Below are 19036 nucleotides of genomic sequence, written 5' to 3'. Positions count from 1 at the left end.
AAATAAAGGAAGGGTGTGTGTGTGTGTGTGTGTGTGTGTGTGTGTGTGTGTGTGTGTGTGTGTGTGTGTGTGTGTGTGTGTGTGTGTGTGTGTGTGTGTGTGTGTGTGTGTGTGTGTGTGTGTGTGTGTGTGTGTTTGCGCGCGCGTGCGAGTGAGTGTGTGAGAGAAAGAAAGAGAGAGAGTGTGTGTGTGAGTGAGAGAGAGAGAGAGATAAATAGAGCTAAAATATGATATATGGCTGAGATTACATTCATACAGATTATTAGATTTAATATGCATTAAACCAAAGTTACTGTTGTGTTCCCAGCTATGGCATCCTGTAGTGTTGTCCTGTCTGAAGAGCAGGTCCAGTGCTCCATCTGTCTGGATGTGTTCACAGAACCAGTCTCCATCCCCTGTGGACACAACTTCTGCAAGGCCTGTATTAGAGTTTGCTGGGACACCACTGACCTGTGCTACTGTCCCCTGTGTATGGAGAAATTCAACACCAGACCTGAGCTTCATGTCAACACCTTCATTGCTGAAATGGCTGCCCAGCTGACAAAATTAGGCCCAGATAAAGTCACACCTATCACCCCGAAACAAGCCCTCAACAAACCCAGAGCAGTGCCCTGCGACGTCTGCACTGGGAAAAGGTTCAACGCTGTCAAGTCCTGCCTGGCGTGTCTGGCCTCTTACTGTGAGACTCACCTGGAGCCTCATCACATAGTGCCTTCTTTTAAGAAGCACAAACTGATTCTCCCGGTGGAAAATCTGGAGGACAGGGTGTGTAAGAAGCATGAGAGACCCCTGGAGCTGTTCTGTAGAGAGGACCAGACATGTGTGTGTCAGTTCTGTACTGAGAACGAACACAAAGCACACAAGACTGTCCCCATAGAGGAGGAGTTCGGGGTCAGGCAGGCTCAGGTGAGACAGGTCTGGTCTGAGGTGCGGAGTATGATCCGGGAGAGACGGCAGAAGGTAAAGGAAATGGAACTCTCAGCAGAGAACGGGAAGAGAGAAGCAGAGAAGGTGATATCAGAAAGCAGGAAGATCTTCAGTGCTCTGGTGCACTCCATCGAGAGAAGCCAGACTGAGCTGATTGAAGTGATTCAGGAGAAGCAGAAAGCAGCAGAGAAGAAGACTGGACAGCTGATTAAAGAGCTGGAGCAGGAAATCACAGAACTACAGAAGAGAAGCACTGAGCTGGAGCAGCTCTCACACACCCAGGACCACCTCCCCTTCCTGCAGAGCTCCCCAGAGCTCCCCACCCTTCCACACACCAAGAACTGGTCTGACGTCAGGGTTGATATTGATCTGCGTGGGGGGCCAGTGAGGAGAGCTGTGTCTCAGCTGGAGAAGGCACTCCATAAAGAGCTGACTGATGTCGAGCTGAGGATGATGAAGGAGTGTGCAGTGGATGTGACTCTGGACCTTGACACAGCACATCCCAGACTCTTCCGGTTTGAGAAAAGAGTAATGCTTTCACGGCTGAATGATCTCCTTCCTGTCAACCCAGATAGGTTTTATCGTTCCGTCTGCATACTAGGAAAGCAGGGCTTCTCCTCTGGGAGATTCTACTATGAGGTGGAGGTGAAAGACGGTACCAGATGGGTTTTAGGAGTGGCCAGAGAGTCCATCAACAGGAAGGAAAGTATAGAGTACAGTCCTGAGAAGGGACACTGGACTATAGGGTTGCAGGGTGAAGGTAACTATCAAGCTTGTGCTGGACCTGACGCCCCTCTTCATCTGAGAGGCAAGCCTCGGACGGTGGGGGTGTTTGTGGATTACGTGGAGGGGGAGGTCACCTTCTACGACGTGGAGGCCAAGTCTCATATCTATTCTTTCACTGGATATTCCTTCACTGAGAAACTCTACCCTTGTTTCTTCATTGGCGTCAATGATTATGGGTCTCTCGAAATCTGCCTTAAGAAACTACACGTTCCACATTGGATTCTGTAGGCCTACATATTGGATTCTGTAGGCCTACATATTGTGTTTGTATGCGTTGCGTTTTTTCCGTCTGTCTCCCCAGGCATTGGCCAGCCCTCCTGCCAATCATCGTTTGCTGCCATATCGCTCATTGTTGGTCCCGTCTGCTCCATTGCTGTTGGCCGACCAATCTCGTTCCACATCGGTCTACTGTTGACCAATTAGAGGGGTGTGCGTCTGTATTTAAACCTCCCTGCCCCCGCTGTGTGTTAGGTAGAAACTCTTGTTAGTTAGTCCACACTGCCTTTGTGTCCATGTCCATTCTGTTTGTGACTGTTCCTGTTTAGTTTAGTAGTTCCTGTTTAGTTTAGTAGCTTATGTCCTGTCGTGTGGGTTTTGTTTGTTGCCTGTCACCTGATAGTTAGCCCAGGGGAGGGCGAGCTAGGCAGGCAAGATGCCCATGGGCATTCACCTACACCTAGGTATTTCTCTGTCTAAATACACTAGGTTAGTTTCCTCAGCTGGTGCCACCTTTTCCTCAGCTGGTGCCACCTTTTGTATTTGGGGTTTTTAGACGAGGACACAAACCTTGTCCCTTATACTGTACAGACATAATAATTAAAGTACTAGTTTATACACTACAAACATTTAAATATGCTCTTATATACTGTGCAGGGATGGCGTCCTAGTCTATGGCAAGCCTAAAGTTGTTCAATGTATTTAAATCTCCAATACTGATATGCCAAATAAACCAATGCAAGAAAACAAACTTGGCATCAAAGAGTAGTTTTCTGGTGTCTTGTCTGTCCTGTCCTCTCTGGTCTTCATGCCACTCATCCTACTCCCTCACTTTAAAATATGTCTGCTAAACACTGAACTATAGACTTCATAAGTCTGGAATTACGCGCCATGCTTTTGTGTGTCTGTGTGTGTGAGTGTGCGTTGCATGTGTGTGCATGTGTCCATGTCCCTCCCATTCTCTCCCATTCCCCATGTGTACATGACTCCATCCCACCCACACACACGTACAAGAGTAGGCCTGTGGCTAAAAATATCCCACCAGTCTGTAGACCCCACTCCAACCCTGTGAGGAGCTGTTTCTACAACAGCTGGAAGGGTCCTACTGGAAGGGTCCTACTCATGTGAGAGGGAGGGAGAAGAGAAGAGCTAAAGAGCACACACACCAAGTCACTTTTGACCCCTTTTCCACTCCCTCGCCATTTGATGTGTTCCGTTTACCTCCCTGTGATGGTGTGTGTGTATGCGTGTATACGCGTGTGTGTGTGTGTCATGCCAAAGGAACTGGGGTCATTCATCTCTACTGACCCTCATACTGTCTTCTCTCCCCCCTCTCCTCCCAGGTAACTACCCCCCCTTCTGCACACACCACATCTAATGCTTCTGCCCTGGGGTGCAGCTACTGTAGAGGGCAGGTGAACTGTCTGAAGGGACAGAAATGGATTAGGTACTGCAGATGGGTCATGACCGAAAGAACGAGATCACGGATACAAGCGGCCGAAATGAGTTTTCTCCGGAGGGTGGCTGGGGTCTCCCTGAGAGATCGGGTGAGAAGTTCAGTCATCCGGGAGAGACTCGGAGTAGAGCCGCTGCTCCTTTGCATCAAAAGGAGCCAGTTGAGGTGGTTAGGGCATCTATTGAGGATGCCTCCTGGGCGCCTCCCTAGGGAGGTGTTCCAGGCGTGTCCGGCTGGGAGGATGCCGCGGGGTAGACCCAGGACTAGGTGGCGGGACTACATCTCCACACTGGCCTGTGAGCGGCTAAAGATTCCCCAGGCAGAGCTGGTTGATGCTGCCAGGGAAAGGGATGTCTGGGGCCCCCTGCTGGAGCTGCTGCCTCCGCGACCCGACCCCGGATAAGCAGATGAAGATGGATGGATGGAGATGTGGTCGGGCGGAGGAGGCAGGGGAGTGGAGAGGAGACAGCCAGAAGCCTCTGCTGCTTCCTCCATTAGAGAAAACAGGACAATGGCGCCTCTGTGTGGTGAAATGACAAGTGGCAGCACTAAACTCAAGCGTACTGTGTGACACATGAGCTTAATTGATTCAGAGATATTGATTTAGGATTGTTCCGCTTTGTACAACATTGCAGGTAGGCCGAATGTAAAAGTTATAGGCCTACCACATTTTCGCAGTGAAGGAAAAATCTAATAAAATGCTGGTTTTGGTTTGTCTATTAAAGACTCATGAAATGGGTAGCCCAACTGCACAATATAGGCTAATTTCTGCTGCAGCATTCCAGACATTGCGGCCCAACCGCAAAAGTTTCGACAACAGCTCATTGCACCTAATTGTGCAGAAGACGTGAACGATGACCTCCTTAGCAGAAGGCAGACTTGTTCGAGTCCGGATTAAATGTGTACTACGTGTATTGGCCACACGATGGCGCAAAACGACTTTTTAGAAATTTAATTTGCTGATGGTCTCAGCTGTTCTGTAACATTTTTCTTCAGTGATGTAGGGCTTACTGTTATTTCATCTAGAGTGGCGTGGGCTAACTTTACTTTAAGTCTGAATTATATAGTTCAGGTCTATGCTCAATTAAAGCCATGTTAGGTGGACTTTGCTTGACTTTGGACATTGCATACAACGCCTAAAGTTTAATCAGTAATCAGTTCTCATTGTAATGGGTGACGTCACGTGAACTTGGGACGAGCTCTAACAGTCAGACGGTCGTTCCTCAGTCCCGTGCAGAGCAACTTCTGAGCCTTTTACAAGCCAACAGCCCACAACAGCGGGCGAACTCGACAAAACTTTCACGTGTAACTTTGTTCTATAAGCTAACTGGCCCGAATTAAGCGAAGGATTTTAATTGTTTTCCCAATTTCACACTGCACAATGGTTCGATTCGGCGGAGAAACGGCGAGTCAATAGAAAGGTAAATTGGAGTTGGAGTTTCACTAGACTAGAGTTTCACTCTAGGATCAGTAGGCTATACCGATACACCGTTGCGTTGTTTTCTCTGTACAGCATCTGTTATATAGCAATTTACCTAGTATAGGAAGGCTACAAAATAATCAACAAATACCCTTCCTATTTGAATAGCCGTAGCTTACTCAAGCACAGCTTCTCAGAATAAGATTTATGAGTTTTTTTTTTTTTTTTAAATTTATGTAACCTTTATTTAACCAGGAGGTCCCATTGAGATTAAATCTATTTTTCAAGGGAGACCTGGCCAAGACAGGCAACAGAAAGAATTATATGAGTTTAATCAGTCTGTCCGTTTCTAGACTATCAAATTATGATAGTTATTATCATAGGGGTTAGGCTAAGGCAACTTGTGACCACGTATAGCCCTTTGTTAATCAGTAGCCTAAACTTTGAAAGCTAGAACCAAGTCAAGCCACTCTGTTCTTCTTCTCGCTTTGATTTTGACGGACCCTCTCTCTCTCTGTTTAGAAGCCGGGGTCGTTGCAGTTTTCTCTGGGTGGTTGTGATGTTTGCGCAGTGACCAGTCAGGTTGGACGAGGGGCTTATTTAAGCGGCGCGAGTGACAGAAGGAAGGGAAGATTGACCCAGCAAGCCATGGACGGCGGCAACGATGTGGATCTATCCAACAACAACATCACCCCGCTGTGGAAGAGGCGCACCGCCAACCACACCGGCCCTCGGGACCCCATCAAGCCCAAGCCCCGGCCCCTCAGCTACCAGATAGAGGGGGTCCACATGACGGATTTCCCCGTGGAGGACAACAAGTGCACGTTTACCCTCTGCCAGCCAGCCGAGAGGCTCGTGGCCACACCTGCCGGCGGGACGGTCCTGAAGCATGTTCTGAACAAACCAACTCGGAAGACTCGAGTAGTTCGGAGTATAAGCATCGGACATCTTTCCAACGGACGCTTCTCCCTGTCCAGGTTCAAGCCAGAGGATGATACACCGGCGGCATTGGACAATAAAACGTTCCACGGGGGCGGGCGCGAGAGCGGCAAAACCGACAACGGGGTCACCATGTGTCTGCGAGACGCCCAGAAGCGTCTCTCCAGCCCGTTCACGCTGACCTCGCACAGGGACCAGATTGTTTTTGGGTCGAGCCCCTCCCTGCCTGACCCGGCTCTCACTAAACAGACCCCCCCTGTCACTCCCAATAACAACGGCCCCAACCACAACCACCACAGCCGTCTCTTCCCCGCCCCGTCCCACGGCTCCGCCTCCAGCATCCCCTCCCTCTCCTCCCTCGCCTCCACCCCCTCCTCCGACCCCCCCAGCCCCCGCACCCCCTCGCCGGCGGACGGGGGAGCGGCGCTCCTCCGCCATTCCTCCTCGTCCTCCTCCTCCTCCTCCCAGGACTCCAAGTCCGCCGGCTCCCCCTCTCCCTCCCTCTCTCCCTCCTCCTCCTCCCTCTCCCCCCCTCCCTCCATCGTCCTCAGCACGCACAGCCCCGCCGCCATGAAGATGGGCATCCATCAGCTGATCCCCAGGGGTCTGGCGTGCGACTCGCGGCTGGGCAGGCCGCCCCCCTCCGCCGGGGCCCCGGGGCCCGACCCCTCCAGGCGGCCCCTGCGTGCCGTGAGCATGGTGGAGACGGGGGCCTTCTTCTCCACGGACGCCGACGGGGGCAGCCCGGGGACGCTGCGCAGGGGGCTGAGGAGCACCTCTTACAGGAAGGCGGTGGTCAGCGGCGTGGAGCTGGAGGTGCCAGCGGTGGACCCCAAGGCGCACCGCTTGTCCCAGCCGGCCCTGAGGGGCGTCCAGGAGGTCAAGGAGAAGCCCCCCAGCCCGGGGAAGAACAAGGTGGGCTCGCACACACACACACACACACGATTTTCTTACACAAGTAATGTCTTTGTAGTCCAACAGTTGGTCTGTCTTTTGCTGAGCAGAGCTGCCAGTACGCAGGGTCATACCATGGAAACTCCTCTTCTTTTAATTGGACAGCTCAGTGCTCTAAATGGATGAATGTTTGAATGTGTTTTTTGTGGAATATGGAATGAACAGAGAAAGGCACCTGGAAGTACAATGAGCTCTAATGTTGGGGACCAGCTACTACAATGGTCAAAATCACACACATACACACATGCACACACACACACACACACACACACACACACACACACACACACACACACACACACACACACACACACATACACTCCTTGGCTCTCTAATTAGATGTGTCACCTGCTGAGGGGTCAAACAGATCACCGGAGAGGTCAGGGGTCATGGGCATGTGACAGGTGTGTGTGTGTGTGTGTGTGTGTGCGCGTGCGCGTGTGTGTGAGTGAGAGAGAGAGAGCCACACTTGGTATCACGGCCTAGCTGTGAGTGAGCGGGCTAAAGTGAGTCGAGAAAGAGATCGAAGAGTTGTCTTTCTTTTTCAGAGTCCAGATAAGAAGAAAGGACTGGTCACACAGAGGACCTTCGACAGTGAAGGTGAGTGACACCTCCATTCTACCTCTCCTCTCCTCCCCTTCTCCCTCCATTCTACCTCTCCTCTCCTCCCCTTCTCCCTAGGACTCTCTCTTTGTTCCCCATCTCTCATACTGTCCTGCACCTTTCTGTTCTTCTTGGTCTTTATACTGACTGTGTGTGTGTTCTAGAAGAGGAGCTGTATCAGAACTACCAGGAGAAGGCCCTCCACAACGACTCGGACGAAGACGCAGAGTCCAGGGAGCCCAAACCCGACGACCGCATCGTAGTCCAGTACAGGCCCATACGGACCTCCTGGAGCCAGCTCAGCGTGGTGAGACGCGCCCGCACACACACACACACACACACACGCACTGTAGCTCTTCCGTTTTCTGCGTCTCTTCCTCCTCCTCTCCTTCCTGGCAGACGCAGTAAACAGAAAACAAACTGACAGACAGCGGCTGGCGGATGGAATGCCAGCGCTGCGAGGAATGCTGCACTATCCGGTCGGGCCGCAGTCTTCATGGAGGAGAGAGAGAGAGAGAGAGAGCTATAGAAATATCTACATATGAGAGAGAGAGAGAGAGAGAGCTATAGACATATATACATATGAGAGAGAGAGAGAGAGAGAGAGCTATAGAAATATCTACATAGAGAGAGAGAGAGAGCTATAGAAATATATACATATGAGAGAGAGAGAGAGAGAGAGGCAGGGAGAGACCATGATGACGGCCGGGCACGGCGCCCGTCTCCCTGGCGGACGCCTGCGATTTCCTCCCGGGGGAAAAAACGCCGAAAGCGTGGCCGCTACGGGGCGGCTCTGATTAGGGCGTTGCGTAATCCAGTTAGGCCCGGGACGCAGGGGGATAATTAAGTTTTCCACTTAGGCGTTCTGTTCTCCTTGTTGATGTTTACTCCTCGGCGGAGCTGCGGAGGGAGGGAGCCACAGAGAGAAGGAGGAGGAGTAGGAGGAGGAGGAGAAAACGACAATGGAGAGCGCGAGCCAGAGAGAGGGTCTTAGGACGAATAGAGAAAGGCTCATCGAGGGAAACTGAAGGGAACTGGACTGAAATCTGAGAACATTCCCAGAATATCTTGGCATCTTTGTTCTGCGTCTGAGAGAGAGAGAGAGAGAGAGAGAGAGAGAGAGAGAGAGAGAGAGAGAGAGAGAGAGAGAGAGAGAGAGAGAGAGAGAGAGAGAGAGAGAGAGAGAGAGAGAGAGAGAGAGAGAGAGAGAGAGAGAGAGAGAGAGAGAGAGAGAGAGAGAGAGAGAGAGAGAGAGAGAGAGAGAGAGAGAGAGAGAGCTTAGGGAAGGAGATGGGGACAGGAGCACAGTCGGTAGTCAGGCCGGTTGCCCTCCATAACCACAGACTGCTTTCGTCTAGAGCTGTAGGTGAAAGTCTGACCTGTTTCCCCTGGACAGACGCGCTCTACCGGTGCATCACGTGACACCCAGAAACCCCTTCTCCCTCACCAGCTCCACTTTCACAAGGGAAAGATCCACACTCCTGAAATCGCGTCTTTCCAAAGGAGCCGAGCTTCCTCACTGTAAAACGGACCGACGTGCAGTACTGCAGCTACGGACCAGGTGGGGCGGGGCGGGTGTCATCGCTGTGTGTCACCTGGTCCCCTCTGCCCCACCTCCCCTTCTTCCGGGTCCCGGGGGACGTCCTCTAGTGCGGTGCCCCTCCCACCCTCTCTCTGTTTCCCAGAATTCTCTGGTTTCAAGTACGGCGGCCCGAGAGGAGCAGGAAGTGATGCCGCTATCCCGGCAGCGCCTTCCTTTGACTAGGCGTGCAAAGCCGCCAACAGATACTGTGACGGGGTCGGCGTTGAGGGAAAGGCTTGGTGGGGTTTCGGAGGGGTCAGGTTCGGGTCGTCACGGTTACGCCCGGCCCTCAGCCGTGTCGTCGGGGAAACCGCAGCGCAGGGTGAAGTTCACTTGGCAGTCGTGGTATACATGTATATATACATATGGTTGCTAGGAGGCTGAGGACGGGCCTGGCTGGTATTGTTCTTGGGATTGGTCTTGTACTTTGGTACTGGTTTGGCAAGCTCTTGGCAGCTATCTTTTGTGTGTGTGTGTGTGGTTTGTTTGTTCTCTTTTTCAATTGTGTTTGTTTGTGTCTGTGCTTTCTGAGCCAGGCCTGAGAGGCAGGGAGATCCCAGTGGAGCAGTATCACTTCCTTTTACCGCGGGGGAGGAGCTGGAGTGCTTTTGTGTGTGTGTGTGTGTGGGGGGGGGTGGGATGGGGATGGGGTGGGGGGTCTCTCAGAATGTCACTGGAGGGGGATTTTGCGGCGGGGACACTTTGAAGCACCGGCGGTTTCAGCTCTGGTAGCCTGTTCCAGTGGAAGGCAGACCATGGCTTTCTACATGCCGAAGTTGGCTGCGGTCTCTTGTCCCGATACCCATGTTATTATTAGTAAGCATCCGGTTGAGTATCTGGCTGTTCTGGCTGCTGCTGCCTCTCAGGCTCAGTACCAGGCCTGTCCAGAACCCTGCCCCCCCCCTCCCAGGCTCAGTACCAGGCCTGTCCAGAACCCTGCCCCCCCCTCCCAGGCTCAGTACCAGGCCTGTCCAGAACCCTGCCCCCCCTCCCAGGCTCAGTACCAGGCCTGTCCAGAACCCTGCCCCCCCCTCCCAGGCTCAGTACCAGGCCTGTCCAGAACCCTGCCCCCCCTCCCAGGCTCAGTACCAGGCCTGTCCAGAACCCTGTCCCCCCTCTCAGGCTCAGTACCAGGCCTGTCCAGAACCCTGCCCCCCCCTCCCAGGCTCAGTACCAGGCCTGTCCAGAACCCTGCTGCCTCACAGGCTCAGTACCAGGCCTGTCCAGAACCCTGCCCCCCCTCCCAGGCTCAGTACCAGGCCTGTCCAGAACCCTGCCCCCCCTCACAGGCTCAGTACCAGGCCTGTCCAGAACCCTGCCCCCCCTCTGCTCAGTGGTCCGATCCCAGGTGTGGCCGAGCCGAAACTGGAAGAGGACATGACGGTGGATAGATAGCCCTCTGCTGAGAGAATTAACCTGAGCTGTATGTGTGTGTGTGTGTGTGTGTGTGTGTGTGTGTGCGTGTGTGCGTGTGTGCGTGTGTGCGTGTGTGTGTGCGTGCGTGCGTGCGTGTGTGTGACTGACCTGGTTACGCATTAACAGAATGGCCCCAGGTGACTGCTTTTATATCGGGTGAAACGAGAGATGTGAGGCCACATTGTTTTATTGAACGTGAAACCAAACTCTGAGCTCCCTGCCCAAATATCCTATTCAAATATCTGCACGGCACACACTCAAACCATTCACATACCAGCACACACATTCACTATCATACAAACCACACAATCCAAGCACAAATGCAACACAAAATACACCTCTGTCCTATGCAGAGCACATTAACAAATACACACACACACACACACACACAACCTTATTCTCCCCCGTGCACATTCTAAAGCAGCTTATTGGTGTTGTCGTTCAGCTACTAGAAGAGCTCCTTTGTTGAGACTTGGTGTGTGAGCATTTGTCTGCTGCTTTGACAGACAGCTGAGTGCAGACACACACACACACACACACACACACACACACACACTTCCTATCTTAGCCTCCACAGCACTAAAACCAGACTGGGACATGGCCCTTATAGAGCAAGGCTGAGAATGGCACGGGGCTCATATAGAAAGCAGACTGTGAATCATTGTCCGTCTTCACCAGTGTTCTAGATGCTTCTTTAGCTGCACACTGTAGGAGAAACAACAGCCTGACTGATGTTGGACACGTGGTTTTCCCCCTAACTCTGTTACTGGGGCTTTTTCACAGACTATGTCAATTAAAGGCGATTGTGATTAAAGGCGATTGTGACTGTGATTAAATTTGATTGTGATTAAAGGTGATTGTGATTAAAGGTGATTGTGACTGTGATTGCCTTGTTAGGTGAAGAAAACCGGCGTTTCAGACAAGTTGAGCCAGGAGGAGCGCAAAAGACAAGAGGTACGTCTCATTCAGCATTCTGTGCGTGTGTGCGTGTGTGTGTGTGTGTGTGTGTGTGTGTGTGTGTGCGCGTGTGTGTGCACGTGTGTGTGCGCGCGTGTTTACTGTACTGTATATTTATGTGACCATCTCAATCTCCCTGGAGCCAGTCTTGCTCCGTCCTTTGTGGGAATGGTGTCAGTTTGGGGCCACACACACACAAAGGCAAGAGTCTCGTGGCACTCTGGGGAATATATGTCTGTCCTTTGTCCCCTGCATCCTCCCAGACCAATAAATAAACTCTTAAAGGGAGGCGGAGCTAACAAGGTCTACAGACAAATAAACCATTTTAAAGGGGAGGAGGAGAGGGACAGATTCCTTAGTAACGAGTGAATGGTTCGACACTAAGGACGGTCTAGATAAGCTGCGGACAGCATGAAGCAGTCATGGCGAAAAATAAACGTACAGTAGCTAATCCACATTTTGTCAAATGCCTGGAGGAACCATCCACATACACCAGTTAACACCCACACATGCTATTGCTCAACGGCATGCCAGAAACATGAGTATAGCATGTAGGAATGCTGAAGATGCTTCGCTGATATCTTTCCTCTGAACGAAAGACCAAACCCAAGCCCAAACCCGAGTCATTAACCGGGCTGAATCAGAGGAAATGCCTCCAGCCCCTCGTCCGTCTGCTCAGTCTGCGTGGAGGATGTGAGGGCAATTAGCTGCGATTGTGTCATTGTTCTATTGCCAATTATGTCACTCCGGCCGCAAATGAGGTTAACCTCATGTGATTGACATCATTAAGTCAGGAAGCTTTATTAACGTGATGTTTCATAATAAAACACGTCGGCAAAGCAGAAAGACATTAAGATAAATGATGAATTATCCAATTGAAAAGTATGTATATTATAAAGGAGACATACATTTAAAAATGTAATAAATCATCATAATACAAAAAGTGAATAATAAACACTTAGCGATCAAATCAGTATAGTATAAACGAATATCACTCACACTCACAATATATCTGTCCGTCTGTCTGTCTGTCTGTCTGTCTCTCTCTCTCTCTCTCTCTCTCTCTCTCTCTCTCTCTCTCTCTCTCTCTCTCCAACCCCCCCCCAGGCGATCTTTGAGCTGATCTCGTCGGAGCACTCCTACCTCCACAGCCTGGAGATCCTGATCCGCATGTTCCAGAACTCCGCCGAGCTCCGGTGCGCCATGACCAAGACGGAGCACCACCACCTCTTCTCCAACATCGCCGACGTGTGCGAGGCCAGCAAGAGGTCGGTCCCGCCCAGCCCAGCTCTGCACGCACGCTCTGCTCCACTAACTGCGTGTGTGTGCGTGCCTGCGCGTCATTTTCCTTGACTGTGTGTTTTATTTCCAACTATGTGCATGTTTGTTTTTCGGTTTGTGAGGATCCTGTGGCGTTACTAGAGTGATCTTTTCTGCATAGCTCGATAGGACCTGCAGTAGTGCTAATGTCTGTGTCCATGTGTTGGCAGACAGTCGACCTTTCGACCTCTCGGGCCGCGAGACGTGAGATGGCAACCGGACGTTCATTTAGAGAAGAGTAGAGTAGAGTAGAGTAGAGTAGAGTAGAGTAGAGTAGAGTAGAGTAGAGTAGAGTAGAGTAGAGTAGAGTAGAGTAGAGTAGAGTAGAGCAGAGCAGAGCAGAGCAGAGCAGAGCAGAGTAGAATAGAGTAGAGTAATGATTTATGTCTGACTTTGATCTGGCCCTGTGGTTTTGGCTAATGTGCTGCACGGTCGCTGACTTCGCTGGATACAGGAGCCAGACAAGGCGGTTACTTGTCACAAACTTCATGTTTTAGCTCGTCTTAACAAACTTAATGATGTCTGGCTGGAGGGTGAGAGAGATGCAGCGTGGGTAGTGTAGTTCTCCGTTGAGGACTGCTGCTGCTGACGGACAGACAGACAGCAGTGACAGACAGACGGAGGGAGAGAGAGAAACTGGGTGAGATGATGGAGGAGAGATCACATGACTGTAACATTATGATCACAAGCATTCCTCACTGCATGGGAGAGTTCAGAAGCGTGTGTGTGTGTGTGTGTGTGTGTGTGTGTGTGTTTGAACAGACTAAGAGTCAATATTGGCATTGTTGCCTGCAAAATGTTTTTTGGAGGTATCCCAATGATGTAGGAGTATGTGTGCAATCATGGGAATTAGGAGTGTGTGTGTGTTTGTGTGTGTGTGTGTGTGTGCGCGTGTGTGTGTGTCCACAGACACACACATAAGCACGTGCACACACTGGCTCAGGCTCTTTTATGAAGTTCTTCACCATGGCAACAGTCACAGCAGGTCCTTCTCATTGTTCACCATTGCGACTTCACTCTTGATGACTGCAAGGACAGTCGTGTGTGTGTGTGTGTGTGTGTGTGTGTGTGTGTGTGTGTGTGTGTGTGTGTGTGTGTGTGTGTGTGTGTGTGTGTGTGTGTGTGTGTGTGTGTGTGTGTGTGTGTGTGTGTGTGTGTGTGTGTGTGTGTGTGTGTGTGTGTCACTGTCCCATGACCTTTTATAACCCTTGCATCCTCTTATCCATTCTGTCATCCCCCTTACTCCCCTGGAACACCAGTGTGCCTTTACACACACACACACACACACACACACACACACACACACACACACACACACACAGGAAGTACTGCAGGACATGTGCCTCACACACACATCGCTCACTGTTTCCCTGCACCTTCCTCACCTTTCCATCCTCCACTTCCCCCTCTATCTCTCTACCTCCTCCTCCCTCTCTCTCTACCTCCTCCTCCCTCTATCTCTCTACCTCCTCCTCCCTCTCTCTCTACCTCCTCCTCCCTCTATCTCTCTACCTCCTCCTCCCTCTCTCTCTACCTCCTCCTCCCTCTATCTCTACTTCCTACTCCCTCTATCTCTCTACCTCCTCCTCCCTCTCTCTCTACCTCCTCCTCCCTCTATCTCTCTACCTCCTCCTCCCTCTCTCTCTACCTCCTCCTCCCTCTATCTCTCTACCTCCTCCCTCTATCTCTCTACTTCCTCCTCCCTCTATCTCTACCTCCTACTCCCTCTATCTCTCTACCTCCTCCTCCCTCTATATCTACCTCCTACTCCCTCTCTCTCTACCTCCTACTCCCTCTATCTCTCTACCTCCTCCTCCCTATATCTCTACTTCCTACTCCCTCTATCTCTCTACCTCCTCCCTCTATCTCTACCTGCTCCTCCCTCTATCTCTCTACCTCCTCCTCCCTCTATCTCTACTTCCCCCTCTATCTCTCTACCTCCTCCTCCCTCTCTCTCTACCTCCTCCTCCCTCTATCTCTCTACCTCCTCCTCCCTCTATCTCTACTTCCCCCTCTATCTCTCTACCTCCTCCTCCCTCTCTCTACCTCCTCCTCCCTCTATCTCTCTACCTCCTCCTCCCTCTATCTCTACTTCCCCCTCTATCTCTCTACCTCCTCCTCCCTCTCTCTCTACCTCCTCCTCCCTCTATCTCTCTACCTCCTCCCTCTATCTCTCTACTTCCTCCTCCCTCTATCTCTACCTCCTACTCCCTCTATCTCTCTACCTCCTCCTCCCTCTCTCTCTACCTCCTCCTCCCTCTATCTCTCTACCTCCTCCTCCCTCTATCTCTAATTCCTACTCCCTCTATCTCTCTACCTCCTCCTCCCTCTCTCTCTACCTCCTCCTCCCTCTATCTCTCTACCTCCTCCTCCCTCTATCTCTACTTCCCCCTCTATCTCTCTACCTCCTCCTCCCTCTCTCTCTACCTCCTCCTCCCTCTATCTCTCTACCTCCTCCTCCCTCTATCTCTACTTCCCCCTCTATCTCTCTACCTCCTCCTCCCTCTCTCTCTACCTCCTCCTCCCTCTATCTCTCTACCTCCTCCTCCCTCTATCTCTACTTCCCCCTCTATCTCTCTACCTCCTCCTCCCTCTCTCTCTACCTCCTCCTCCCTCTATCTCTCTACCTCCTCCTCCCTCTATCTCTACTTCCCCCTCTATCTCTCTACCTCCTCCTCCCTCTCTCTCTACCTCCTCCTCCCTCTATCTCTCTACTTCCTCCTCCCTCTATCTCTACCTCCTACTCCCTCTATCTCTCTACCTCCTCCTCCCTCTCTCTCTACCTCCTCCTCCCTCTATCTCTCTACCTCCTCCTCCCTCTATCTCTAATTCCTACTCCCTCTATCTCTCTACCTCCTCCTCCCTCTCTCTCTACCTCCTCCTCCCTCTATCTCTCTACCTCCTCCTCCCTCTATCTCTACTTCCTCCTCCCTCTATCTCTCTACCTCCTCCTCCCTCTCTCTCTACCTCCTCCTCCCTCTATCTCTCTACCTCCTACTCCCTCTATCTCTACTTCCTACTCCCTCTATCTCTCTACCTCCTCCTCCCTCTCTCTCTACCTCCTACTCCCTCTATCTCTACTTCCTACTCCCTCTATCTCTCTACCTCCTCCTCCCTCTCTCTCTACCTCCTCCTCCCTCTATCTCTAATTCCTACTCCCTCTCTCTCTACCTCCTACTCCCTCTATCTCTCTACCTCCTCCTCCCTCTCTCTCTACCTCCTCCTCCCTCTATCTCTACTTCCTACTCCCTCTATCTCTCTACCTCCTCCTCCCTCTCTCTCTACCTCCTACTCCCTCTATCTCTACTTCCTACTCCCTCTATCTCTCTACCTCCTCCTCCCTCTATCTCTACCTCCTCCTCCCTCTATCTCTACTTCCTACTCCCTCTATCTCTCTACCTCCTCCTCCCTCTCTCTCTACCTCCTCCTCCCTCTTTCTTTACTTCCTACTCCCTCTATCTCTCTACCTCCTCCTCCCTCTATCTCTACCTCCTACTCCCTCTCTCTCTACCTCCTACTCCCTCTCTCTCTACCTCCTCCTCTCTCTATCTCTCTACCTCCTCCTCCCTCTATCTCTACTTCCTCCTCCCTCTCTCTCTACCTCCTCCTCCCTCTCTCTCTACCTCCTCCTCCCTCTATCTCTCTACCTCCTCCTCCCTCTATCTCTCTACCTCCTCCTCCCTCTCTCTCTACCTCCTCCTCCCTCTATCTCTACTTCCTACTCCCTCTATCTCTCTACCTCCTCCTCCCTCTCTCTCTACCTCCTACTCCCTCTATCTCTACTTCCTACTCCCTCTATCTCTCTACCTCATCCTCCCTCTCTCTCTACCTCCTCCTCCCTCTATCTCTAATTCCTACTCCCTCTCTCTCTACCTCCTACTCCCTCTATCTCTCTACCTCCTCCTCCCTCTCTCTCTACCTCCTCCTCCCTCTATCTCTACTTCCTACTCCCTCTATCTCTCTACCTCCTCCTCCCTCTATCTCTACCTCCTACTCCCTCTCTCTCTACCTCCTACTCCCTCTCTCTCTACCTCCTCCTCTCTCTATCTCTCTACCTCCTCCTCCCTCTATCTCTCTACCTCCTCCTCCCTCTATCTCTACTTCCTCCTCCCTCTATCTCTACCTCCTCCTCCCTCTATCTCTCTACCTCCTCCTCCCTCTCTCTCTACCTCCTCCTCCCTCTATCTCTACCTCCTCCTCCCTCTATCTGTACTTCCTACTCCCTCTATCTCTCTACCTCCTCCTCCCTCTATCTGTACTTCCTACTCCCTCTATCTCTCTACCTCCTCCTCTCTCTATCTCTCTACCTCCTCCTCCCTCTCTCTCTACCTCCTCCTCCCTCTCTCTCTACCTCCTCCTCCCTCTCTCTCTACCTTTTGCTTAACGATTAATTGTCAGAAAAATAATTGGGATTATTACAATAATTGTCAGAGTTGTTGACCAGGGGGGGGGGGGGGGGGGGGGGTGGCTCGCATCACACCACTAGGGCCCCTTGCCGATCTTCGCCTACTTCGCCTACGCCACGGGCCGGCCCTGGCACTGATGATCATGTCCACATGATTTGAGTGAGAGTGTGTGTTAGAGAGAGAGAGAGAGAGAGAGGAGAGAGAGAGAGAGAGAGAGAGAGTGAGAGAGAGAGAGTGTGAGTTCCGGGTTCTGACTAATTTTTAGCCTAATAACACAAGTACTCAGCCTATGAAGTAAACCTGTGGTTTAAAACCACGCCTCTCTAATATCATGAATGTTAACATTTACATAGCACATATATCCTCCTCCATAAAGTGTGCATGCATGTCTCTCCACTGTGAGAACTACCAAGAACATTACATCATTCTTTTCAGAGAGAGAGAGAGAGAGAGAGAGAGCATGTGAGTGGGTAGTTGTAGTGCCTCATGTAGCCTCGTGCCCATGCCTCCGTGTGTGTGTGTGTGTGTGTGTGTGTGTGTGTGTGTAAGACTGGCCCAACAGGTTTACTCTAATTAGATGGATATTCTAGAAACAAAACTCCAAATCCTATAAGATTCTGGCTCAGTTTATGTTACAGGTGACAGTGTTTCTTTATGAGGGCCTCAGGCTGCAGCATACCACAACCAGCTGTTTAACTACTGCTTTACACACAACCACGCACACACACACACACACACACACACACACACATACACATACACACACACACATACACGCACAGTACACACACACACACACACACACACAGTACACACACACACACACACACACACACACACATGCGCGGAAGAAACAGTTTTCCTGAGGGCTGGTACTCTTGTAATCTTACCCTCTCTCTTTCTCTCTCTCTCTGTCACTCTTACCATCCGTCCATCGACTCCCTCGATATAAATCTCTTTTCCTCTGACTGGTGTTAATGGGGTCAGAGTGTGTCCTCTCTAGGTGTGTGACCCAAACGTCCTCTCCTGTCTAAAGTACTTGACACACCTATGGGAACGGGCAGCCGTGTGTGTGCGTGTGCGTGTGCGCGTGCGCGTGCATGCTTTTTCCACAGGGCTTGTGGGGAAGGCCAGAGATCAGAGGTCATGGCTGTGTTCCACGGAGGGGGGGGTAGAATGTGTGTTTGTGCACATGTGTGTAGGTGTGTGTCCATACGTGTGTGTGTGTTGTGTGTGTGGAGAGGGTCAGTCCATGTGAGGGTCACCAGAGGTGGTCGTGCAGATGAGCTGAAAGCAGCTCAACATCCTGTGGCCGTGTGACAGCTTCCTGTATGTCACCGAGGGAACTATAGCTGGCGTACACACACACACACACACACACACATACATATACACACACACACACACACACACACACACACTTGAGCTAACTCACATATGGCATGCTGCTAATGTCACCATCTGTCTCTGGACAGGAAGAGGAAAGGCTTTGTGTTACGTCCTAACAGATCCCCCTGTCTATTTTAGGGGGTCCGTCTGGGAGTTCCTCTCCTGTGATCTTACAGCAAGCCTGGGCTGGAGGTGTTACAGCCACTTCCTGTCTTTGTGTGTGAGGGTGTTAGCATACGTGTGTTTGTGTGTGTTGTGTGTGTGTGTGTGTGTGTGTGTGTGTGTGTGTGTGTGTGTGTGTGTGTGTGTGTGTGTGTGTGTGTGTGTGTGTGTGTGTGTGTGTGTGTGTGTGTGTGTGTGTGTGTGTGTGTGTGTGTGTGTGTGCGCGTGCGTGCGTGTTTTTTATGTGTGTCCACACTTGAGAGCTATTGAACCTTTTGTAAGAGTAGGACAAGACGTTTCAGGTCCTTAAAGTGCTGCATGGAACCCTAAATGGTTCTTTCTGCCCTGAAAAGGGTTCTGTCTGGAACCTTCTTTTCGGGGGGTTCTTCTCCTGTAATACAAACGGTTCTACATACAGTAGCTCTCTTCTTTTCTAAGAGTGATGTGTGAACCTAAAACCATTAGGCCCTCCTGAGCAAGGTTATAATAGTTTTGCTTTTTTC

At 51.3% G+C, this 19036-nt stretch overlaps 2 protein-coding genes across 2 annotated transcripts in view; both read left to right on the top strand.

The window, feature by feature from the left end:
- Positions 1 to 309: 309 nt before the first annotated feature.
- On the top strand, positions 310 to 1941 carry LOC311314244 (E3 ubiquitin-protein ligase TRIM39-like; the record flags this gene model as incomplete). The annotated part of the gene is made up of 1 exon (XM_084444581.1): positions 310 to 1941. One exon carries the CDS (start codon positions 310 to 312, stop codon positions 1939 to 1941), a length of 1632 nt encoding a protein of 543 aa, XP_084300707.1.
- A 2799-nt stretch (positions 1942 to 4740) lies between these two features.
- LOC311309321 (rho guanine nucleotide exchange factor 26-like) overlaps positions 4741 to 19036 on the top strand; it is a 33280-nt gene continuing 18984 nt past the window's right edge. The window contains exons 1-6 of the mRNA XM_084438548.1: positions 4741 to 4806; positions 5328 to 6659; positions 7247 to 7298; positions 7466 to 7608; positions 11197 to 11253; positions 12364 to 12524. Of these exons, the coding sequence (XP_084294674.1) occupies positions 5454 to 6659; positions 7247 to 7298; positions 7466 to 7608; positions 11197 to 11253; positions 12364 to 12524 (1619 nt within the window). The 5' untranslated portion in view covers positions 4741 to 4806; positions 5328 to 5453. The remainder of the gene's footprint in view (positions 4807 to 5327; positions 6660 to 7246; positions 7299 to 7465; positions 7609 to 11196; positions 11254 to 12363; positions 12525 to 19036) is intronic.

This window comes from Borostomias antarcticus (genome assembly GCF_949987555.1).
Source record: "Borostomias antarcticus genome assembly, chromosome: 1".
Taxonomy (NCBI): Eukaryota; Metazoa; Chordata; class Actinopteri; order Stomiiformes; family Stomiidae; genus Borostomias; species Borostomias antarcticus.
The sequence above is the reverse complement of the archived record's forward strand: the minus strand, read 5'-3'. Positions and strand labels throughout refer to the sequence as shown.